We start from the raw sequence: 25699 nt of genomic DNA, 5'->3' as shown, positions 1-25699 counted from the left end.
GACCAATTGTAAAGTATTAGCAATTTGAAAAGGAAAACCCAGGATAGATACTTCTGTTGATTCATTTTAAACATCAGCTTGTCTGCTTATTTGCATGTAACAATAGCAATATCACTTAGATTTATATACCACTTTATACCACTTAGCACACTAAGTAGTTTACAGAGTCAGCATATTCCCCCCAACAATCTGAGGCCTCATTTTACCTAGCTCAGAAGAATGGAAGGCTGAGTCAAGCTTGACCCAGTCAAGATCAAACTCCTGACTGTGGGCAGAGATAGCCTGCAATACTGCATTTTAACCATTGCGCCACCACAGCTCTGTAGAAAGGAAAATACCACATTGTATTTTCCTTTCTGCAGCCACATAAATATGATGGAGAATGTTGGAAAAAATTCCAAATAGGAAAATATAAAATCAATTTCCCATCAACAAATATGTTAGATATTACAACTTCATCTCCATTATTGCTCCAAATGGTTACAAGTGTTGGTCAGCACTGGGGGCAATGGGGGCCACTCAGACCAAAATCTCTACTAATGAAATGTGATTTAGAAATCTTGATTTGAGAGCATCCATCTTTGTATACATGCAGGGACTTTTCTGCAGTGGCACCAAAACCATTCAATTCCCTCCTGGCATATTTTTTATTAACTTTTTACATGCCATGCAAAATCCATCCCGACATTCTATTATTTTCATGCTGCTTAATAATATTTGGGATGCTTTTAATTAGCTTTTGTGTTACATTTATTTTTGCTACCCGGTTCTACTGCCTACCTCTACCGCTTTTATGACTTTTCATTCTAATGTTTTTATACAAATCAAATTTGAAGCTACGGATAGTCCTCGACTTACAACCATTCATTTAGTGACCATTTGAAGTTACAATGGCACTGAAAAAAGTGACATATGGCCAGTTTTCACACTTACAACCATTGCAACATCCCTATGTTCATGTGATCTAAATTTGGGTGCTTGGCAATTAGCATGGATTTAAGGCAGCTGAACATGTCCCGGCGCATAGGTGGGATTCACTTACCTTCCCTACTAGTTCGCAAATGTGAGCGCACGTGCCACCTCTGTGCATGTGCACGGCCTTCTGCGCATGCACAGTAGTTGCGCATTATGTCTGGGTGGGTGGGCGGAGCCTCCAGCAGTAGCCACTACCTGTTTGCGTGATCTAGAGAGGACCGGCTGAATCCCACCACTGGTCCCGGGGTCATGTGATCCCCATCTGCAACTTTCTCAGCCAGCTTCCAACAAGCAAAGTCAATGGAGAAAGCCAGATTCACTTAACAACCATATGATTCACTTAACCTCTGCAGTGATTCATTTAACAACTTTGGCAAAGAAGGTCATAAAATGGGACACAACTCAATTAACAATTCCCTTGCTTAACAATGGAAATTCTGGGCACAATTGTGGCTGCAAGTCGAGGACTATATGTACTAGCAATGAATTTAAATCATAATCTTATTTATATTTATATTTATAAGTAATGTTTCAAAGGATCAGGACGCCTGTAGTTAGCACTGCAGCCATGAATGGTGTAAGAACTCTTTCTGTATGAGAATCTCTTTTATACTCAACTCCTTATTTTTCTTCATTTTTTGCCCCATTTGCTCAGAAATCATATTGGCTGACTCCTTATCGAGTGGCAAGCAATAGATTTATCAGTTGCTTAAATCAAGGCGAGCTTCAACTTGAAAAGCCACATCTGGAATTTAAGGTGTTTCATACTCGAAAACCCAGGAAGTAGAGAACAGGCAAAGAAAGGAAATAAACCAAATAGACTTGATAAGGATATTGGGTGTATTTTCAGTCATTTCTGAAAACTTCCTGAAGCCGTAGATTAAGGGTGAATGAAAAATTTTAGCAGACACCATGATGTACCATATTTTTGAATATTTATTTTTTCCATAGGGCTTGTAAAGGTTCTTCAGTAGACATAAAAAGAAATCTAAAAGTTATTGGTTCTCTCTCCCCCTTCTTCCCGCTACCAAATCTTAGTGGCATGCTAGATCAGAATTTCTCAACCTTGACAAGTTGAAGATGTATGAACTTCAATGCCCAGAATTCTGGGAGTTGAAATCCACAAGTCTTAACGTTGCCAAAGTTGGAGACCCCTGCACTAGATGATTCGTAGGCTTCCAAAAATCTGTAATTCATATCTAGATATTTGATGATAACCATCTGGTATTCCAACAGCAGATGTCCTGTGGTTACTTTCCAGCTGTTTTTCCACTAGTTCTTCACTATTTTGACAGCCGTGATCTGGAAGCTCCATCTCTGCGAAGATTTCCCAACATATCATAGTCTGCTGAATATCCAATCTTCATCTTCCAATTGTGTCCTCCACAATCTCACTGGCACAATTTTTGAACATTTCTTCATATATTATCCCCATATGCTTTCTTAAAATTCTTAGAAGTTGTTCAGAAATTGCCTCAGATGTTCCTGTATCTTCTTTGAAACCTCTCTTGAAGTGCATCTATTCTCCTTTTCTGAAGAGGGGGCATCCAAGATACAGCATTTCAGAAGAAACCCAAAGGAACTTCCACCAGCTTAATTCGCAGGAATCTCAAGAGCTTTCCAGACGTTGCTAAGACAATCTTCCTTAATCTACTCTGTATCCAGGTTCCTCCATCACATTCATCCAGGCAAAAGAAAATTCTCTCTTCCTCTCATTTCTCAAAAGAACTTGTATTCCAGATCCTGCCTACTGGAAGAGGAAATTAGATACAGTAGGCAAGGCATCCATAATCACCACTGCCTCTGTTGCTTGCATTTGTAACAACTGGCGTCGTTTCTTACCGCCAAGCTGGAGTCACTTAAGCGCTGGAATGAAGAGAGGATGGTCTGGTGTGAGAAAGGTGTCCAGATTCTACTCACAACTGTGGGGGCCTTTGCTGCCTTTGGTCTCATGATTATCGCCATTGGCACAGATTACTGGCTATATGCTCGTGCCTTCATTTGCAATACCACTAATATCTCTACTGAGGAAACACCCCAGAAAGACAAGAAAGATCCTGGGGGACTCACCCATTCAGGTCTTTGGCGGATATGCTGTTTAGAAGGTAAGTCACCCACTCACTGAAACAGGTTCAAGAGAGACAACGTTCTAGAATTGTGGAAAAGCAAGCTTAGGCAGACAAGAGGTTTACCTCTTGTCAGTACCTCAGTACCAATAAAGATTACCTCAGTACCAACAAAGAATATTTGTAGATCAATGATGAGCTCAGGGGTCCTTGGTGCTCTCTTGGTGCTAGGTTGTTTTCTTACAGATGTTTCATTACCCAAACTAGGTAATATCATCATCATCAGTATGACTAGTAACACTTATGATGAGAGTACCAAGGACCCCTCATATTACAGTACATCAAACTTGGAGCAATTAATGGCCAAGTTCTCCAAGGAGACAGTTTCTTTTACTAGAGAATTTATCCAATAAAAGAGAAAGACTAGAGGCAGAAGACAAGAAACTACAAAAGCTTTAAACACTGCAATTATGCACTGATTAGCTGGTGTAAAAACCAATATTGCTTCCACACTGGGAGGCATTGTTTTCCCCTAAATTAACTGAAAGCAGAATTAAAACAGTAGTTCTATTTTACATTTACCCTAGTGCCATATTATGCAGCAGAGCTTGTGTTCACGAGTTTCTATAATATTAAGTAAGTTTGAGTCAGCAAAAGTCTCCAGCATACCTTTAATTAGAAGTTCCCACCTCACAGCTCCTGCTTTTAATTGCATTCTATACTGTACAACATCAGCATAATTGATGAATCCTCATAAATAAATTGGGTCTTGTTCCTCATGGGACAAGAGAATTTAAATAATTACTTTTTTTTTTCTACTGTAAGACTTTTTTTTTACTCTAAGAACATAAAGAGAAAGAGGAAATCAGTAATCAAAACTCTTAGAGTTCAGGGGAAAGAGAGACTGATTAATAGACATCTAAATTGCAGTTCCATTTGGAACAGGAAGCAATCAGGCAGAAGCCACTAAGAGGAAGTTTGTAATTAAAGGCACAATAGTTTTGAAAACCATCAATAATGCTTCTTCTAATCCACATCAGGGAAACTGCCCCAAATTGTATCTGATTCCTGGGAAAAGATGGAAGCTCTGAATAAAGATGGGTAAATTAACAGAAAACATCTGATAACAACAGGTTGCCAATTACCACCATCTGGATTGTCAGTAAAATGCAACTGAACAAATTCCAGATTCTAGCATAGAACATGGCCTAATTACAATTGACGGAGAGAAGCCTTTGGTGAGAGGTAGGTTTAATGGGATGACAGCTCAGATATCTGTCTCTTGCACTGGAAAACCAGTTCCCATCGTTCTGCTCCAAACTGCCACCATTTAATGTAGTCAAGCAACACCCCCCCCCAAAAAAAAGCCAAGATGAGATGTAGAGATTTAACTACCAGTAGATTGCTGAGATTATCAAGGAGGCTAGCTCCCCATGCCTGAATGCAGGTATTTATTCATAGGGGAAGCTTCATACTGCTGAGATGATATTACAAAAGTGATCTGACAGGGAATTCTTGTAGATACCTTCGAATCTACAAGCCAACACATTTTGGCTGTTATGACAGGCATTATACTAAGTATAAATATGTATATTTTATTCATATAAAGCACTGTCTTGCTCTTGAATTCCTCACCTCACCTACATAACAGTAAACAGGCTGGCACGTTGCCCACACACATCATCTCAGTGAAAACCTGTGTTTTCACCCTGACTTTGCCTTTCAATGTTGTGAGCCTTCATAAGGGTAGACCCAGTAGTTTTTCTATTTTCCTTTTAGCCATCCCTGTGCTGTGGGGCAAATCCATTTTCTCCAGAATAGACGTAATTCCCTGATTAAAGTGTTAAATCAATATACTCTTATCTGGTACAGATAGTCCTCAACTTACAACCCTCACCCAGCCTGGAATTATGATCGTAAGATATTGTGGTTACAAATTGACGTGATTGGACCGGATTATTTATTTATTTTACATTTTTTGCAGCGGTTGTTAAGCAAATGACACAATCCTTAAGTGAAACCATTTTCTTCAATGGGCTTTTTTTTTTTTTTGCCAGAAACTGGAAGTAAATGCTTAAACTGGCAAACAACATCACAAATCATGGCCACATAAACAACAACAGTACAGAGGAACCTGTTGCCAAGTGCCCAAAATAAAATCACATGACCATGGTATCTATGGAGATTCTCAGTCATCCAGGTCACGGTTGTCCCAAAGGTGCTTTTTCAAGAGGCAACTGGACTTTCTGGTTTTTCTTTGAGACGTTTTGCTTCTCATCCAAGAAGCTCTCATCCAAGAAGATCTTCTCAGAACTGAAGAAGCTTCTTGGATGAGAAGCGAAACATCTTCAAAGAAAGACCAGTAAGTCTATTTCAATGGAAATTCAATGGTGAAAAAAATGGGGTTCTACATTTAGGCAAGAAAAACAAAATGCACAGGTACAGTATATGTAGTACCTCGGTCAATAGTAGTAACTGTGAGAGGGATCTTGGAGTCCTAGTGAACAACCATTTAAATATGAGCCGGCAGTGTGCAGCAACTGCCAAAAACGCCAACACAGTTCTAGGCTGCATAAACAGAGGGATAGAATCAAGATCACATGAAGTGTTAATTCCACTTTATAATGCCTTGGTAAGGCCACACTTGGAATACTGCATTCAGTTTTGGTCGCCACGATGTAAAAAAGATGTTGAGACTCTAGAAAAAGTGTTGAGAAGAGCAACAAAGATGATTAGGGGACTGGAAGCTAAAACATATGAAGAACGGTTGCAGGAACTGGGTATGTCTAGTTTGATGAAAAGGACTAGGGGTGATGATAGCATTGTTCTAATATCTCAGGGGCTGCCACAAAGAAGAGGGAGTCAAGCTATTCTCCAAAGCACCTGAGTGTAGGACAAGAAGCAATGGGTGGAAACTGATCAAGGAGAGAAGCAACTTAGAATTAAGGAAAAATTTCCCGACAGAACAATTAATCAGTGGAACAACTTGCCTCCAGAAGTTGTGAATGCTCCAACTCTGGAAGTTTTTAAGAGGAGATTGGATAATTATTTGTCTGAAGTGGTCTAGGGTTTCCTGCCTAAGCAAGGGGATGGACTTGAAGACCTCCAAAGTCCCTTCCAACTCTGTTACTCTGTTAATATTCTGTTAGTTGCCTCTTGAAAAAGCACCTTTGGGACATGACTATGGTGTGTCTGTGCATGTGTGCAGCTGTCTAACTTTGAAAACAGGGCATAAGTAGCTCTGGGGATATCTGTCGTAACTTTGAATGGTCCTTAAGCAGCCAGTCTATAAGTCGAGGACTATCTGTACTCTTCAAGTGTTGTTTTTCACTTCTGTAATCTTCTAGTTGACATAGCTTATGACACAGGAATCGAAGGCCAACACATTTGGATGCTCTCAAGTAGGAGAAAATTTAGGCATATCACAAAGAGATATAATTCTTCTCGACCAGATGTTTTGGACTTCCATGTCCATAATCCTTTGCCTCTGGTCACTCTAGCTGGACTAATGGGTATTGACATTCTAAACATCTGACAGGCATAAGATAGCTTCTCCCTTCTTTTCATTCTCCTACAGAAGATGCAATCTCTAAAGATGGCATTTCAACATTTTCCCAATTACATTAAGAAGCACTTATTTAATTTGGCTTGTTAAATTATTTTCAGTATTCTACAGTTCTTTTACTAATATACATTTTAATTAGGGTTTTACAACTTTGGTTTTACATTTGTTGTAGAAGAAATATTGCTGGCTTTTAGCTAAAAAGGGATACATAAGCCATTAACAAGCAAGGCCTTTAAAAGAAGCAAATTAGATACAGTACCGTAAATTCGGCGAGTTGCAGCTTTGAATTTAACATGCTGGTTGGGCTTCAGTTGAGGAGGGATACAATAGACTGAGAGTGACCAATACAATTTCAGGGATTGATTAGATAAAACACTCAAGTATGGGATTGTAGTGATTTCTTCTTCTTTTTCCAAAACACTAAATGGAACTGCAGCTCTATCCTGTCTTGTGAAAAGAGTAGGAAGGCATTTGGGGCATAGAGGTTTTGCTCAATGACTCTGCTGTCACAGCCATCTAACCTATAGAAATTCTACCCCATTGCCTTTCTGAGGTTCAGCTAAGCATCTATTACCAGCTCCAGTCCCCCCAGGCATTTTTCTAACCCCACCTTAAAGCCACCAGAGTTAATCATCTGAAACCTTTAAGTCTTCCTTGTGAGTGGGCTCAGCAACACTTAAAGGTTATGGATGCAAAATTGGTAACACGTGTGTACTCACTATATAAATCTTATTCCAGCATCCACTGACGATATAGCACATGTTTCTCAACCTCAGCAATTTTAAAATGTGTGGACTTCAAGTCCCCAAAATTCCCTAGCCACCTGGGGGCTGGGGGATTCTGGGAATTAAAGTCCACACATCTTAAAATTGCTGAGGTTGAGAAACATTGATATAGCTGACTGAAAAGCTCATCAAAAAGGATTGTCCTAAATAATTGTTCCCGGTATCACAGTCAGACATTGCAAGGGGGATAGGGTGGCTGGGATAGCATCTAATAGTAGAGGCATGGCATGAGAGAATAGATCCAACATCAGCTTGGTAAATTAACTTAAAATGGTTCAAATGATCTTCTGTAACTCAATGACCTCCAAATTTGGGGCATGTTGTTCCCGTCATGCTGAGAAATGCTCTGGTAAGACGGGGAATGAAAAGGAAAGTAGCATCATTGGCAATCCAGCAATGGGTTAATTTCAGCATAATGCCAACTAACACTGTGCTCTAATCCCCAAACAGCTGGTAATTTGTCTCTTCCTGTTTGCAGGGTTGAAGCGAGGGGTGTGTGTGAAAATCAACCATTTTCCAGAGGACACAGACTATGATCACGACAGTGCGGAATACCTCCTACGTATGTATAAATAGGTGGCTTATTCATTCTTGTATCTTGGCCTCAGCAATGCCCTGTCACCGTTGTTCTTTGAAGTGTATGGAATTCTATGGCATCCCACCATAGGGAAGGGGTGGTGCAGCAGCTCAGCAATTAAGATGCTGGACTTTTCAGCTGGAAAGCCAGCAGCCCAGGTTTGAGACCCTAGTGCCATGCGATGGGGTGAATTCCCATCCTTGCTCCAGCTCCCGTCAACCTAGCAGTTCGAAAGCAGGTAAATGCAAATAGATAAATAGATACCAGTTCTGTGGGAAGGTAACAGAGCTCCGTGACGTCATGCTGGTCACATATCTGTGGAAATGTCTTTGTAAACCGCTGGCTCATAGCCTTGAAACGGAGATGAGCTCCCCCTCTCTATGGTGGGATAGGGAATGGGCGCTGGACTGTAACGACTAGTAGAATAAAGTCCTCAAGGACACCATAGGGCTACTGAGCCCTTACAGATGTATTGGTTTCCTTTCCTATAAAAGGGATGCAATTTTTGTTTTAGTGGTGAAGGAGTGAAGATGTCTTTGGAGACTGTCATACTGCAGAGAAGGATCCTCTTTTGAGAATAAGAATGCCTGGCAAATCATACAGAAACCACAGCAACATAGATGCAGCCTATCCAAACTTCTGAGTACTCTAGTATGACTTCTCATGGGACTCCTTCTGCCACCACCACCCACCTTCCACCAGCACCAACACACACACACACACACACACACACCCCAGTGGTGAAATTCTTTTTTTTTTACTACCAGTTCTGTGTGCATGGCTTGGTGGGCATGGTGTGGCTTGGTGGGCATGGCTTGGTGGGCATGACAGTAGAAGGATACTGCAAAATCTCCATTCCCACCCCACTCCGGGGGAAGGATACTGCAAAATCTCCATTCCCACCTCACTCCAGGGGAAGGATACTGCAAAATCCCCATTTCCTCCCCACTCCTGGGGGAAGGATATTGCAAAATCCCCATTCCCTCCACATTCCAGGGAAAGGATATTGTAAAATCTCTATTCCCACCCCACTCCAGGAGAAGGATACTGCAAATCTCCATTCCCACCTCACTCCAGGGGAAAGATACTGCAAAATCCCCATTTCCTTCCCACTCCTGGGGGAAGGATATTGCAAAATTCCCATTCCCTCCCCACTCCAGGGGAAAGGATATTGTAAAATCTCCATTCCTTCCAACCAGAAGTGGTCTTCTGGGGCCAACCAGAGGTGGTCTTTGCCGGTTCTCTGAACTGCTCAAAATTTCTACTACCGGTTCTCCAGAACCTGTCAGAGCCTGCTGGATGTAACCCCTGACACACATGAATAACGAAAGTAGGGCTGGCATCTTCATTATGTGAATTATGCTTCAGAGTAAGGCTCCAGCCAAATTACGACAATGGCTGTTTAATTGCTTTCTATATGCCAAAGGACAAGGGGAATATGATGATCCATATTGCTGCCTTCTTGGTTTCGCTCCCTTTCCTGCAGTCTTGTAATATTAAAATTTTACCTCCTGGTCAAAAAGCAAGGGACACCAATATCTGCAGAGGAAGTTAACCTATGGTGGGGTCAGCGAGAGATAATGTGCTTATACAGTCCACTGCAAAAGAATAATTATTTTAGGCTACTGACCTAAGAGCTAAATTCCAGATGCAAAAAAAAGCAAGACCTTGTATATTGCCAGATGCTGGACAAAAGTTATTCTTTTCCATCATATCTGTAAAGAAGCCGTATAACAATAAAAGGCAATTTTTATACATTCTAAAAATACACCTCTGTATCCAAAACCTCAGCATATACCTGCAGATCGCAATCAAAACAAGCATCAATTATATGAAAGATCTGATTGGGTATATCAAAAGCCTGCTTATGTACAGTAGTTTCACAACTGGGAAGTTTTCTTTAAAACTCACTTTATGTTTTAGGGGTCCCCCCCCCCAAATGCGGGAAAGTGCTTGTTAGATCCTCCTTGGAAAAGAATTCAACATCTGTGATTGTTGAATAATAGATTGAGTAGAAAAGAATTCGAGGTGGGGGTTGTGGGGGGAATAAATTTGCTCATCAGAACTTTATTAATGATGGATCTTTGGGCCTTATTTCTGATCCTAAGTTTAATGTCTAGGCAGGTTTGGGTAAATAAATGGGGTAAATAAATTTACACTTTACCAATTAGTAATCAGTATTCTGCTGACTTTATCTTGACTCTAAAGCTAAGCAAAATCAAAGCTAGTTAATACTTCAGTGTGTATTCATTGGGGAATTGTAGAGCTACAGTATAGGCTAAACAAGGAAGTTGAAAACCTTTCTAGAAAGTGCCTGCATCACATCTTTTCTGAAAAGTTGCCAAGAAAACTGTGTGGCTTTATTCAACAAATCACCAGGAGTTGAACATCTCTTAGCAAAGATGTCACTTTTATTCACTATTTATGCAGGGTGAGGAATACATCATTCATGTAATATAATCAATATTATCTTATTTGCTAGTGAGTCTTGTTTATACCATTGCTGTTACAAAGCTGCATTTAAAGTGCAGTTTACAGTTTAAAGAGCATGTCAGGTTTTCATGTAACTACAGGTAGTCCTCAGCTTACGACCACAATTGGGACCAGAATTTCTATTGTTAAGCAAGGCAGCTTTAAGTGGGTCATGTGCAATTTTACCACCTTTTGTGCCATGGTTGTTAAGTGAATCACTGCAGTTCTTAAGGAATCATACGGTCACTCAGTGAATCTGGTTTCACCCAATCTGACTTTATCAGAAGCCAACTGGGAAAAACCACAAGGTCACCGGACCCTGGAAAGCTCCATGCTGGTGGTCAATCACCCAAATTTTGATTACGTGACCATGGGGACACTGTGACAATCGTTAAGTTTGAGGATGAATTGTTAAGTCACTTCAATGTTGTTGTAACTTCAAATGGTCTCTGGATGAATGGCTGTAAGTCAAGGACTATCAGTAATGGATAGGAAACCATTTTGTCTTAATAAGGGCACTGTTGAGAAATCTGCTCCAGACAGTAAAAAAAAAAAAAAAAAAATACTGAATCCCAAAGGGAATATAATCCCATCCAATTAGGTGCCTTTTTGTTGTGGTGCTCTAACATTATCCCCCAAGACATCCATACAGTTCCAACCCTGAAGATGCTCAAAATGTTGAAAACCTGGCTGTTTCCCCAAGATGTGTGAAGGTAGGCCTCAGCCTCTATGGGATGTTATCCAGTTCAGTTTTTGTCTTTGGGATGTGCATGTTCTTTGTTCTTGATTGTCTCCTGCTTTAACATTGTAAGAGAGCCAGAGACTTCTGGAGTTGGGTAGTTTCTAAATCAGCATATATAATCTCACCCATCCATCCATTTATCCATAAATCCAAGCAATTTAGAGTACTATTTCTCAACCTTGAGAATTGTAAGATGTGTGGACTTCAACTCCCAGAATTCTCCAGCCAGCATGGGAATGCTAGCTGGGGACTTCTGGGAGTTGAAGTTCGTACATCCAAAAGTTCTCAAGGTGGAGAAACACTGCTCTAAATTGCATGGATGGATGGATGGATGGATGGATGGATGGATGGATGGATGGATGGATGGATGGATCAATAATGGATTGATGGATCAATCAATGGATCCAATACAACTGAATATATCCACCCACACATTGCTTTGCAGAGCCAATACTTTGATCACTATGGGAGACAGGACACCAAACTCAAAATTGGGGATAATTAATAATTGCCATTAATGCTTGTATTTCAACACAATTACACAGAGAATGTTTTATCCACAAAATTCCTGCATGTCCTTGGAAAATATTCAGCCCATTTTCATGAAAGCCAACGTAATTATAATGTAACATAACATAACATAAACCAATCGAACAGCTTGCCTTCAAAAGTTGTGGGAGCTTCATCACTGGAAGCTTTCAAGAAGAGACTGGACTGCCATCTGTCAGAAATGGTGTAGGGCAATGATGGCTATCCTTTTCCGGACTGAGTGCCCAAAGTGCATGTGTGCACTCACAAATGTGTGCGTACGCACCCAACCCCCCAAAATGCAATGCACACAGACCAGCTGGCTGGCAGGAGACGCACGCGCATGTGCAGCAGAGCTGAACTGGGGCGACAGCTTGCATGCCCACAGAGAGGGTGCTGCGTGCCACCTCTGGCACACGTGCCATAGGTTCACCATCACGGGCTTAAAGCATCACTTGAAGAAGCAAAGGATAGGTCATATGCTGCTCCTGGACACTAGCATCACTTCCCTGGTCAGTTTATTCTAGTGGTGGCAAGGAGATAGAAGGGAAACAAGGCCATCACTAGCCCATCATCCATAGACTAATGATACGCATGAGAGACCCAATGTGCATTTTTCCTATACTAAAGAGAATCAAGGTGGTAGAATCCTGAGTTTCTTTTTCATGCCTTCCGGTTTTTACTGGCAAAATTCATACAGGTAGTCCTTGACTTATAACCACAAATGAGCCCAAAAATTTCTGTTTTGCTCCATTTTACAACCTTTCTTCCCACAATTGTTAAGTGAATCACTGCAGTTAGTGACACAGTTGTTAAGTGAATCTGGCTTCCCTATTGACTTTGCTTGTCAGAAGGTGGCAAAGAGTGATTACATCACATGACCAGTGGGATGCTGCAATAGTTATAAGGGTGAAAAAAGATCATAAATTATTTTTTTCAGTGCCATTGTAACTTTGAATGGTCACTAAATGAACTGTTGTAAATCAAGGACTACCTGTGTTTTCTTAATACTTGCTGCATACTGTTATTCAAGGCTATCTCCATATCCTTCTACGGCTATAAAGAATAACATCTCGGTATTTTTGAAATGTGTTGGGCTTCATCTATCTTAATTGCCAAACCAATCTGACTCTCTAAGTAAAATCTGTTGATTTAATACTGTGCGTGCTTTTTCCCTGTTATTCTAAAGTGTTTAAAATCTATTATGTGTGTCATTATTATAATCCTAGAATCCTTTGAAAAATCCCATAAAAATGGTGTTATCTATATTCTAATAATACTTTCCTGTCTCTTTGTCTGCTTGTAACCTTCAATTAGCCCAAATGGTACAGTATATCATAGTGCAAAAATATTTGAATCAGGTACCTCAAGTCCGCCAGTTTAAAAAATGCATACAGAATCTGGGACTCATTACTCCTATGTAATTGAAATTTCAAGGATCTTCACACTAATTGTTTTCACAAAATTGTGACTACTGCAGTGTGGACAGAGTCAGCCACAGCTGTGTGATCATCATTTCCAAATACTCCTTGCCAGCTTCCCACAAGGAAGATCAATGGGGAAGCCATCAGGAAGTCAGAAGTCATTCCCGCTCCTACTTTTTTGCCCATCCGTGGTCATTCTGTTTCTCAGTTTAAGGAAATGTCTTTGAAAAGATAACTCAGTGGGTTGTCCGGTTACTTTTAAAATGCAGACAGTGGGGTTGAAGCAGAGAAATTACAGTATTTACGGATTTGGCTCAGCTTTTTCAGAACCTAAGGAATTAGGATGTTTGATTCTATTTAGACTATCTACAGGTTTAAGTTTTGTTCCATCATGTTTTGAGAATTTCATTTACTAACAGTCTCAACAATTCAGTTCGCAGGATTCTTTTGGATATAAAAGGCTGCGGATGTAACTCTGAGGGTTTTCTCTCACTTGACAAATTTAAACAATCTCCATCACTCCTGTTGCTGGCAAGGACATTTGCTAGCATAAGCCTCTGTTGCCAATTCCTATTCTGCCACAGTAATGGAGCTGGCAAATGGAGCTGTTTTGCAGATTTATTGTGGGCCAAATTTAGGAAAAAGAGATAGTTGGTGAAGCGGTTAAAGGCACCCAGTTGGGGATGAGGAACCCGGGAGTTCTAATCACACCTGAGGCACAAATTCAGCTGAGCCACCTTGAGCCAGTCCGTCTTAGCTCTAGGAAGGAAGCAATTGGAAACCATTCCTGAAAAACCTTGCCAAGAAAACTGCTGGACTAGCCAATGCCTTCCCCTTCCTCTTATCAGGGATCTAAATTTATCCAACTAAAATGGACTAAAATTCTTATCATCTTCAGCTACCATGAATAAGTAATCTAGCACATGTGAAGAACAGGTTGGGGACAAAGAGCAAGCCAGCTCGCTTACTTCAATATTAACTATTTAAAAAATGAACGTTCTATTAGGCATTACAATCGTATAAAAATAGATTAGTTCTACAAAAGACAAAATGCATTAACCTGGATAGAGACCTTTCTGCCCAGCGGTAAAACTCAAAACTGCATCCCAGCAGTCACAACTACAGTTCCTATCCAGATTTAGATTAATCCTAACAGAGTAACCACCAGTTATAAATCCAGAGTGAAATAACATTTTCCATATCAAAAACAAGTGAACAGACAATTTCCACCTCATCATCTGACTCAGGAGTGGGTTCTACTTACCTTTACTACTGGTTCGCATCGTGCCCGCTTGTGTCCGCTCGCACTCTTCTGCGCATGTGCAGAAGCTTCTGCGCATCGCAGAATGCTTATGATGACGTCCAGGTCAGTGGGTGGAGCCTCCCACTGGTTTTACTACCAGTTCTTGCGAACCGGTCTGAACCGGGGGGCAACCCACTACTGATCTATTGGAATAGCTTTACTAACCCATGAAAAACAATACAAAAAAGAGTTTCAAGTCAACTTTGAAGATTTGGGTTCTCATTAATGTTCAGTTGCAAGCTCTTTACTAATCATTCCTGTCTGTTTCTCTGGCACAAGAAGGAATAAACATTGTTTGCAACATCCAATGATTACTATACAATATTTTTAAATATAATTTAAAATATATTTTAAAATATCCAATCTTTTTAAAAAGGCATTTGGAGATTTAGAATATAAAACTGGATGTCTCTGGATCTTTATCACCTTTTGACAGAGACTCTGTAAATTTGCCATGTGTGCTTGGGGCCTGCCATGTAAATGAAACAAGCTTTATGGAGGTCATAGTTAGTTCAGGCATATTTGGTGTAACATAACATGTAAGACAAATTTTATAGTGTAGCTCAGGGGTGTCAAACTTGATTTCATTGAGGGCCACATCAGAACTGTGTTTGACTTTGGGGGGCCTCGGTGGGCGTGGGTGTGGCCAGCTCAACATCATTGGTGTCGGGGGGTCTGTGGTGGCCCGAGCGCTCTGTTAGCGAAAACAGGCTCCTGAGCGCCATTTCCAGCTATGACAGCCTCCTGCAACCCTCTGCCAGCAAAAACAGAGCTCGGGAGGCCCACACAAAGCCCTCCAGAGCTCCATTTTCGCTGGCAGAGACACCGCAGGCCGGTCCTTTGCTGTTTCCAGGGTGGCTCCGCAGGCCAGATCTAAGCATCTCATGGGCCAGATCCGGCCCCCGGGCCTTGAGTTTGACACCCCTGGCATAGCTCATGAGGACTGCTCATGAGTTTGTGCAGACCCCATACTTTAGTGTAGGGCTGGGGCCCTTTCATGAGTTGTGGACTTCAACTGCCTGAATTCCTGAGCCAGCCCTGCTACCTCAGGAATTCTGGGAGTTGAAGTCCATAAGTCATAAGGGACCACCACTGCTTTAACGTTTGTAGACATTGATAGCCTGACAAAACTAAAACTTAAGAGAAAATGCAAAGAATATCATCCAATATCACGAATAAGACTACCTCAAAATTGTCTCCAGTTGCCAATTTCCCATGTGTAAAAATTTTGCTCTGAGACATGTTTCGTGTCGTTTTATATTCTTCTTTTCCTTCCTTCCTTCCTTCCTTCCTTCCTTCCTTCCTTCCTTCCTTCCTTCCTTCCTTCCCTCCTTCCCACCCCCTTCCCCCCACAGGAGTGGTACGAGCCTCAAGCATCTTTCCTATCCTAAGTGCTCTTTTGCTGTTGCTGGGTGGGTTCTGCGTAGCTGCCAGCCGTGTCTACAAGTCGAAGCGCAACATTATTCTAGGTGCTGGCATCCTGTTTGTTGCTGCAGGTAAGTTGTATAGTGAGGATAATACAGGTAGTCCTTACCAGACTTACGACCGCAATCGGGACCATAACATTAGTCACTACTGTTGTGATGTGGTCATTAAGTGAGTCCTCATGTGATTGTGTCCAATTTTACCACCTTTCTCGCTGCAATTGTTGAGTGAATCTGGCTTCCCCCATTGTCTTTGCTTGTTGGAAGCCAGCTGGGAAGGCTGCAAATAGTGATCAAATGGGATAATGCAACCATCATAAATACATATTGGTTGCCAAGCAACCAGATAGTAATCATGTCACCTTGGGGACATCGCAACAGTCCTGAAGCGCAAGGACTGGTTCCAAGTCATTTCTTTCAACAGCATCATCTCTTTGAATGAACGGTCGTAAGCCAAGGACTGCCTGTACAGTGAGTAGATGCAAACTGTCCCCTCTGGATCGCTAGAGAGATTAGTGCCATACAGAGTTTGTTCATCAGAACTCTGTCTCTCAGCCAAATGCTTCATCCTGTAATCCACCTCTCCTGATCCATTACTCGCTTTGTACCACTTCATGCATCCTTCTTCAGCTTTTCAACTATCACCACTTTCCTCTTCTGGTTGTGTTCTGACAGCAGTAACCAGAAATGTAATTGGCAATTCTTGGAACTGCAGGCTTGATTGACCTGAATAGGTCTAGAGTGGGGGAAAGCCGTTCTGATTTCATATGCTTTCCTGTGTGTCTATGGAGATTCTCAGTCATCCAGGTCATGGTTCTCCCAAAGATGCTTTTTCAAAAGGCAACTGGACTTCATTTTTCTTTGAAGATGTTTCACTTCTCATCCAAGAAGCTTCTTCAGAACTGGAGAACTGAAGAAGCTTCTTGGGTGAGAAGTGAAACATCTTCAAGGGAAAACGAAGTCCAGTTGCCTTTTGAAAAAGCAAAATTGGAACATTCCTATTTGTCATAATTTCTTTCCTGCTCGATATGGAAGGGTTTTTTTTTTTTTAATTTGATTTATATGCCGCCCTTCTCCGAAGACTCAGGGCGGCTTACAATGTGCTCAGCAATAGCCTTCATCCTTTTGTATATTTAAACAAAGTCAGCTTATTGACCCCACAACTGGGTCCTCAATTTACCTACCTTAGAAAGGAGGGAAGGCTGAGTCAACCTTGAGCCTTGGTGAGATTCGAACCCTGCAGTAATTGCAGGCAGCTGGTCTTAATAACCAGCTTAATAACAGGGTGCCTTAAACCCCTGTACTACCAATTGAATTGTATGTCCTAGTTGTGCTACAGAGCTCAATGGCTTTACCATATGAAGGGGCTAGGCCCATATATCGCACTATTTCATGCTCATAGATATGTCATGTTTTTTCCATCTTCCTGCTCTTTTAAATAAAGAATGTTGTTCATCCGTCGATTTATCTATCTCTTCCTTTTCCAGTCCTGTAAATAAGGTAAGGATTTTAAATGACCTCCAGACCTTTTCATTTTCCTACTCCACCCATTGTATACATCCAAATGGTAATGAATCCTCTATCTTTCCATTCAACCAGCCATATAATCAAAATCTGCATCCTGGCAGTTATCAGCAGGACCCAAAGGAAGCCAGGAGCTAAAGTCAAGGACTACCAAGTACCAATAGAAATGGCTGATTCTTCAGAATGTGAAGCCTTGAAGAACAATGTTTGCAATACTTGGTGCATTATGAGCTTGGTGCTTTTTTTTAATTTTTTTGCAGATGTTTCATTACCCAGTTAGGTAACATCATCAATGATGCAAACCCCACACCCTTTAGCACTGATGATGTTAGCTAGTTGGGTAATGAAATATCTGCAAGATAACCACAAAGCTCAGGACCCCACAGTCCAACCCTGTGAGAGAGAGGGAGGGAGGGAGGGAGGGAGGGAGGGAGGGAGGGGGAGGGAGAGAGAGAGAGAGAGAGAGAGAGAGAGAGAGAGAGAGAGAGAGAGAGAGAGAGAGAGAGAGAGAGAAAGCTTTGAAAGCTTTGAAAGCTTGGTAGCTTTCAAAGCTTCTCAAATTAGTAGGAAACTACCAAATTATACCAGTATGCTTTTCAGCTTTTAAAAAACAAAAGTAAAATTAGTGTATTACTCTCCAATAGCCTTAGCAAAGCTATTTTTACTTAAAAAAACAAAACAAAACACCCGTTCCCTCCCATCAAAGAGGGAGAGGAAAAGGTTCAGAAGTTCTTGTCCTATCCTATCTCTTAAAGGGACAGTTCTCAGCTGCCAATACAAATGAAGTAAAATCAACAATTGCCAGAGATGCTTTAATCTGAAGCTATGCAGCTATAGTCCTGCTATTGAAAAGTCATACAGGTAGTCCTTGACTTATGACCACAATTAGAATCAGAATTTCCATTGCTAACCAAAGCAGTTCTTAAATGACCCAATTTTATGACCTGTTTTTGCCACAGTTGTTAAGCAGATCACTGCAGTTGTTAAGTGAATCATGTGATTGTTAAGCAAATCTGGCTTTCCCCATTGACTTTGCTTATTGGAAGTCAACTGGGAAGGTCGTAATTGGCAATCCCATGATTCTGAGACATGGCAACTGTCGTAAATACATCCCAGATGCTAAGTCCCTGAATTTCGATTAAGGGTCTGTGGAGATGCTGCAGTACAGGGAGTCCTTGAGTTACGCCCACAGTTGAGCCCAAAATTTCTGTTGACAAGTGAAACATTTCTTAAGTCAGTTTTGCCCCATTTTACAACCTTTCTTGCCACAATTGTTAAGTGTAGCACTGCAGTTGTTAAGTTAGTAACATGGGTGTTAAGTGAATCTGGCTTCCCCATTGACTTTACTTGTCAGAAGGTCACAAAAGATAATCAGATGATTATCCTGGGACACTGCCATAAATACGTGCAAATTGTCAAGTAACTCAATTTTGACCACGGGGTGTGACCATGGGGATGCTGCAACAGTCATAAGTGTGTAACATGGTCATTAATAATAAGAATAGGGTAGGGTAGGGTAGAGTGGAATGGAATTCTTTATTGGCCAAGGAATTTATCTCCAGTGCATAAACTCTCAGTGTACATACAAGCAACAAGTGATAAATCATGATCATAATATCGTAAAATACATTCCTCAGAAATCATAAGATACAATACTTGGTGATAGTCATAGGATACTAAATAAGCAACATAAATCATACTAGGATACTAAATAAAACAATATAAGTCATAAGATACAAGCAACAAATTTAAAGATGAGAAATAAAGATGAGAATTTAAAGATGAGAATAGTAATATAGTTCTACTAGGTAGTTTGACAGTATTGTAGGAATCAGTTGTTTAGCAGAGTGATGGCATGGGGGGGTAGGGAAACTATCGTTATGTCTACTTGTTTTGGGGTGCAGTGCCCTATAGCATCTTCTTGAGGGAAGAAGTTGGAACAGTTTATGTCCAGTATGTGAGGGGTCTGTAAATATTTTCACAGCCCTCTTTTTGACTCGTGCAGTATATAGGTCCTCAACAAAAGTCAGACTGGTAGCCATTGTTTTTTCTGCAGTTCTAATTATCCTCTGAAGTCTGTATCTGTCTTGTTTGGTTGTAGAGCCAAACCAGATAGTTATAGAGGTGCAGATGACAGACTCAATAATTCTTCTGTACAACTGTATCAGCACCTCCTTGGGCAGTTTGAGCTTTCTGAGTTGGTGCAGGAAGAACATTCTTTGTTGTGCTTTTTTAATGATGTTTTTTATGTTAGATGTCCATTTTAAGTCTTGAGATATTATAGAACCTAGAAACTTGAAGGTCTCTACTATTGACAATTGATAAACATAGTATTGTAAGAAGTAGTAGAATGGGAGGGCTCCTCCTAAAATCTACTATCATAAGTCACTTTTTTTCAGTGCCGTTGTAAATTCAAATGGTCATTGAATGAATTGGTGTGAGGCAAGGACTACCTATAATCGTAAATACAAAGATTGGTTGCAAGTAGGGGTGAAATGTAAAATTTGTTACTACCGGTTCTGTGGGCAAGGCTTTGGGGGGGGGGGTAATGTGACTGGGTGGGCATGGCCAACTTTTTTTAAAAAAACTTTTCAAAGCATTTTTTTCTGCAAATGCAAAAAAAATGCTTTGAAAAGCCTCTGCCGATCAGGCAACACAGTTGGGATTATCAGAGGCTTTTCAAAGCATTTTTTTTTAACCACCTCTTCCGCTGAAGAGGTTGCAGAAAAAAATGCTTTAAAAGCCTCTCTGACAATCCCAGCTGAGTTGCCTGATTGTCAGATATGCTTTTCAAAGCATTTTTTAAAAAGCCTCTCTGACGATCCCAGCTGAGCCACGCAATCATCAGAGGCTTTTTTTTACTTTTAAAAGCATTTTTTCGGCAGAAGAAGTTGTAGAAAAAACGCTTTTAAAAGTAAAAAAAAACCTCTGATGATCGTGCAGCTCAGCTGGGCATGGTGGAGGGGGGTGGGGCGCAGGGATTTTTGCTACCGGTTCTCTGAACCACCCGCCACCATCGCTACCGGATCAGGCGATCCAGTCCAAACCAGGAGCATTTCACCCCTAGTTGCAAGTCATTTTTTAAAATTCATTTGTAACCTCAAATGGTTGCTAAACAAATGGTTGCAAGTCAAGGACTACCTGTTTAGGGTTCTTCCTCTTTCTCTCTCTTTTTTTTAATCAGTCCATCGTCAACCTCTCTCAATCTTTCTCTCTCTCATATAGGCCTCAGTAACATCATCGGTGTCATCGTCTACATCTCAGCCAATACTGGTGATCCCGGCACAAGACGTGACGATGAGAAGAAGAGCCACTATTCTTATGGCTGGTCCTTTTATTTTGGTGGCCTTTCCTTCATCCTGGCTGAGATGATTGGCGTGCTGGCGGTTAACATATACATTGAGAAAAACCGCGAAGCCCATTGCAAAAGCCGCACAGAACTCTTGAAGAACCCTTCTTCCTCCTCCTCAGCCATCTTACGCCTGCCCAGTTACCGTTTCCGATACCGCCGCCGGTCACGTTCCAGCTCCCGCTCCACCGAGCCCTCCCAGTCTCGAGAAACCTCCCCCGTTGGCCTGAAGGGCTTCCCTTCCACCGACATCTCTATGTACACACTGTCTAGGGACCCATCCAAGGCCAACGTCAGTTCCCTCTACGGCGGTGCCAGTGAGACCGCCTCCACAGGGGCAACAACCTCCGGGGTGACCGGGACTGGTGGCGGATTCTTACAGTTGCACAACACCTTCCCCAAAGATCCTGGAGTGACAGTCACTGTGACTGGGCCTGGGGTAGCAGGAGCCACTGGTACCCTGGGTAAAGATGCCTCCTCCAACACCAACACACTCAACAGGAAGACCACGCCAGTGTAGGGATGGACTTGAGAGAGGAGAGGGCATGGGAAGGAGAAAAGGGGAAGAAAAAAAATACTGTTCAGAGGACATCAGGCAAGTCAGAATGTTGAGAAGCGAGAAATCAATCCATCCAGTGAGCATTTTTCTTGCTTGCTTTGCTTTGCTTTGCTCCTTCATCCCCTCCCCTCCCTCCTCTCTTTTCTATTCCTCCCCCTCTTCCCTCCTCTCTTTCCTTTCCATCCCTTTCTCTCTCCTCCCCTCCTTTATCACCTTCTCTCCCCTCCCCTCCTTCCTCTCCTTTCCCCTCCTCTCCCTCTCCTTCCCCTCTCAATCCATTCAACCAAAACCAATCAAACACCTAACCAGGAATTCACCTCCTCTGATTGACCCAACCACAGGATCCAAAATCACAATTTTATTGGAACAGAGATGAAGGAGTCAGGCTATGCTCACCAAGGGGCTTTCAGGAAAGGGGTGCACCAGTTCTTATTACCCAGATCAAAAGAAATTACTCAAACATCACAGTCCTTTCGAGCGGGCACATTGAGGAGAACCAGAATTGATCCTGGACTACCCAAAAGCAATGCTGTGATTATTTACTCTGTAGTCGTGGGGAAGAAAGGCAATTCTTCTTACACACTAGGTGAAGAGCTCTCCTACTGCCTGCCAAGGGACAAATGTAGACGAAGGCCCAGCCCCCACTCCTAAGCCTCCTACAAATGGCTTCCACAGCATACTGTGCCAAATTTAGGGCTGCAGTGTGGATCAAGAGATTATTTGTTTCCTCCAGAGGGAAAAGGAAACCCTCTCTTCCACTGCAGCTTAATTAAGGGCTGACAAAAGTTTGTGCCAAAACAGTGCTGGAGAAAAGTACAAAAAAACACAAAAAAACAAACAAACAAAAAGAAGAAGGGTGGGTGGGTTTGAAAATCTAAATGGACCTACTGCCCCCTAGTGGTTGTCAGAAGTATTTCGAATCCACTAGTTTTGCCATATTTCCTTCCTTTTTATCCTTGACTTTGGCCCAACTCTTAAGACCGAGCCATAGCTTTTCCTGATATGAAGCTGCCTCTGGAGAAGAGGGAATCCTTGCTGTATTATAAAATTGTCCCTTGTCCATATTGAAGTGACATTCTGCCAATTATTAGTCCTGTGGTTTGTCTTGTCCACCCCACAGAGCAGCCTTCCCCAGACACGATCAACCGTAGTTCCCTAGTTGTCAGACGACATAACGGGAGATCTGATTCATCACATCTGGAAGAAAGCTGGTTGGAGAAGGCTGCTGCAGTAGAACAGCTGACAGATTTTTCCCAATGTTATTATCTTCTTTTCTACATCTGGAAGAACTTTAAAAGAAACAGAGATGGTTTATATCTCTGTTCAGTCCTATCTACCCCAGAATCAGCTTCCTAGGAAGACTTTTTACATATATGATAAATTTATAAGTGCACAGACACAAATATACGCATAGAGATATTTATGAAGAGACTATTGAAATTATTGTGATGTTTCATAGGACTTGGTTAATTAAACTTTTGGTCAGTAGTGAAACACAGGATCTTCCTTACCCTCATATTTCCTTCACTGGTGGATGCTTTCCCTGAATCTGGAAATCCTCACTGCCAACATCGCATCTCCTTGTTATACCACTGCAGCACCCAGAGATCCCATAAGGGCCAGTGCAGTGTTTTTTCAACCTTGGCAACTTTAAGATATATAGACTTCAACTCCCAGAATTCCCCAGCCAAACCTACTGTTTGGGGAATTCTGGGAATTGAAGTCCGTGCAACTTAAAAGTTGCCAAGATTGAAAAACACTGCTCTAATGTATAATTTATATATCACTACCCCCATCTTCCACTTAGTGACATCCTCACCCAAAGTTTATTTTGGCTACGTCCTTGACTACAAAGCAAGAGCTGAAAGTTGCTGGTTTATACCAAGATTATTAAAGCCTATGCGGGTTGACTGGCAGTCGGGTGCCAGATAGGTACTGTTTTATTTTTATTTTATTTTTTTATAGTGACCCTAAAACACGGACTCAGGGAAGGTTTCGGTAAATAGATATTAATAAAATGGAGAACTGTAATCTAATATATATGGAAATGGATTGGAAGATAATCTGGTAACATTCCAAAATTAAATGTAAATTAAAAGATGGATCACCAGAATCTTACTTCTCCTTCCATGAATGAGAAGTACTATAGACCAAATGATCCACATTCTGCAATATGTGAAACAAATATTCAAATCAGTTGAAACTACATAGACAGCCCACGAAGGCTGTTGCAATCTTGCTTAGTTAGTAAGTATAATTAGAAGCAGTAGATTTCTGACTAAGCAACTTTACTGTCTGGTTGTTCAGTGAATTAGTATCATTCTGGCCACCGAATTTTGCTTTGGAATTCACAGGTTACAGAATTAATAGAAAAGTCCTATTTGTCTTTACTATATTAGACCTACATCTAATGGGGTTTATATTTCCTAGTAAACAAGTTTATGATTGCCACTCCGGGGGTCACTCATGCAGAATTCCAGGACAGAAGAGAAGGTGATTTAACTCAGCTACTCATCATGACACCATTGGAGGACCTGAAGAAGAGATAAATTAGAACAATTAATCAATAGAACAACTTGCCTCCAGAAGTTGTGGGTGCTCCAACACTGAAGGTTTCTAAGAAGAGATTGGACAACTATTTGTCTGAAATCGTATAGGGCTTCTTGCTTGTGCAGAGATTTGGACTAGAAGATCTCCAAGTCCCTTCCAACTCTGTTATTCTGTGATGCTGTTAAATTATCATGGAGAAAAGCTATCTGTGTGGTTGCTTGGAATAAAAAATGACTTGATGGCATATTATCAATCAATCACTTGTCATGAAGAGTAACTAAAACCTTTGAGCAATTTATTGTTTGGGTAATAGAAATACAGTTTGCCAAGATGTTCATTAGGGACATGCTTTGTTCTTTCAGTAGCTAATATTATGGGAATCTGAAAAACAGTTAGTAACTGTTTACTGTTTCTTCTAGGCTTTGGAGAACTAGTATTTTTTTTTCTTATATGTTTTAATGAAAATGTATTATTCTTTGTTCGGAGGCAGGTCTTAGAAAATGTAGAGAAAGGTGAGATTTTTTTTTCATTCTTTTTGTGAAAATGATATCATTTTTTTAAAAAAAACTCTTGGGAATGAAGGACATTTAAAATGTGGAAAGAGAAAGGAGACATTGTTCAGTGGAAAAGCATCATCTGTTCCAAGTTTTTCTGTATAAAGTGGGTTTCATATTTTTAAAAAAAGTGTTCAAAATACAAGAACAAAACACTGGCAAAAATCCAGTGAGTGTGCTACACAGAGAAACTCATGACTGAAGGGAAAAACAATAGAAAACATTAAGAACTAAACACTTGTCTGTCTATCATAATAGCAACAAACAAATGCATGGATTTTTACTGGAATCTACCTTTCAAATAAAGTCCTATGAAAACACTTTGTGGGTAGATGTTATTGAAGGGAGAGAGAAGCGTATCCAAACTGTGGGTGGTAGAAAGGCCTCATACACGTTTTGTGCCTTGAGAATAAATTACTCATTCAGGGGGCCCTGTGAAAGAAAGCCAAGGATTTAACATCAGAATATCTACAAGGTAGGGACAAAAAATGCCAAGGCGGGAACTGCAATGGTATGACTGAAAATCTTTTTTTTTTTAAAATGTGAACATACAAAACAGGTATAGCTTTGATTACACCTTTGGAGGCTACCTAGTTGGGGTTCTTTGCCCTACAGACACCCTTGCTATGTTCTGACTTTTTTTTATATAAAAAAAAATGCTAGTCTGTCTACGATGGATCTGACTGGCTGATAGAGCGAGATTTGTGCACTTGTCTCATACACATATTATCCAGTTTATTTTTGCTTCACACCTCCAGGTATCTCAAAGCTGGGTCATTATTGGTAAATGTTTCTGGTAGTAGCTGCCATTACAGCAGATGGGCCAGATTCTGTGTCTCCCGACATTGACATGTGTCTCTCGATGTTGAACTTGCTGGGCTATTTAGAGGGGGTAATGAACCACTTTTTTTTTGATGATTCAAGTCACACTACAAGCCGGTCAGGGGGTAGAATTCACTTACGTTCACTACTGGTTTGCAAATGTGAGCACACGGGCCACCTACACACATACGCAGAGTGTTTCACACATGCGCAGAGGGTAAAAAATGATGTCAGGGCAGGTGGGCGGAGCCTCCCGCAGCCTCCACTACCGGTTCGTGCAATCCGGGCAGAACCAGCTGAATTGCACCACTGAAATCGGTCTCTTAGTTTTTACCTCCCTACTTCCCATTAATTTATGCCTAGACTTTAGAGCACTGTGTGCTTTCCATGGGCTGCCAAATACAATGCATTTTTGAAATTTAACAGTTTTACTGCTGAGGTGCTGCCAGGAAAAAAAGCACATTATTTATATAAGCAGCA

The 25699-nt window shown here is 41.1% G+C and overlaps 1 protein-coding gene across 2 annotated transcripts in view; it reads left to right on the top strand.

The window, feature by feature from the left end:
• The window catches only part of CACNG8 (calcium voltage-gated channel auxiliary subunit gamma 8), a 34203-nt gene extending 9486 nt beyond the window's left edge, over positions 1-24717 (top strand). Inside the window, exons 2-6 of one of the 2 annotated variants that reach the window (XR_004591886.3) lie at positions 2237-3080; positions 7870-7953; positions 15793-15933; positions 20611-21369; positions 23724-24717. Coding sequence is in view for 1 of the 2 variants with exons in the window: in XM_034419448.3 (XP_034275339.1) it covers positions 2858-3080; positions 7870-7953; positions 15793-15933; positions 20611-21254 (1092 nt within the window). In the remaining variant the exon portion in view is untranslated. Of the gene's footprint in view, positions 1-2236; positions 3081-7869; positions 7954-15792; positions 15934-20610 lie in introns of both variants that reach the window. The other variant, XM_034419448.3, reaches the window with a different exon arrangement.
• The last annotated feature ends 982 nt before the right edge of the window (positions 24718-25699 follow it).

The sequence above is a fragment of the Pantherophis guttatus genome, chromosome 4 (assembly GCF_059756535.1).
Source record: "Pantherophis guttatus breed Tessera chromosome 4, ASM5975653v1, whole genome shotgun sequence".
Classification (NCBI taxonomy): domain Eukaryota; kingdom Metazoa; phylum Chordata; class Lepidosauria; order Squamata; family Colubridae; genus Pantherophis; species Pantherophis guttatus.
This window is presented reverse-complemented; position numbering and strand designations above follow the sequence as displayed.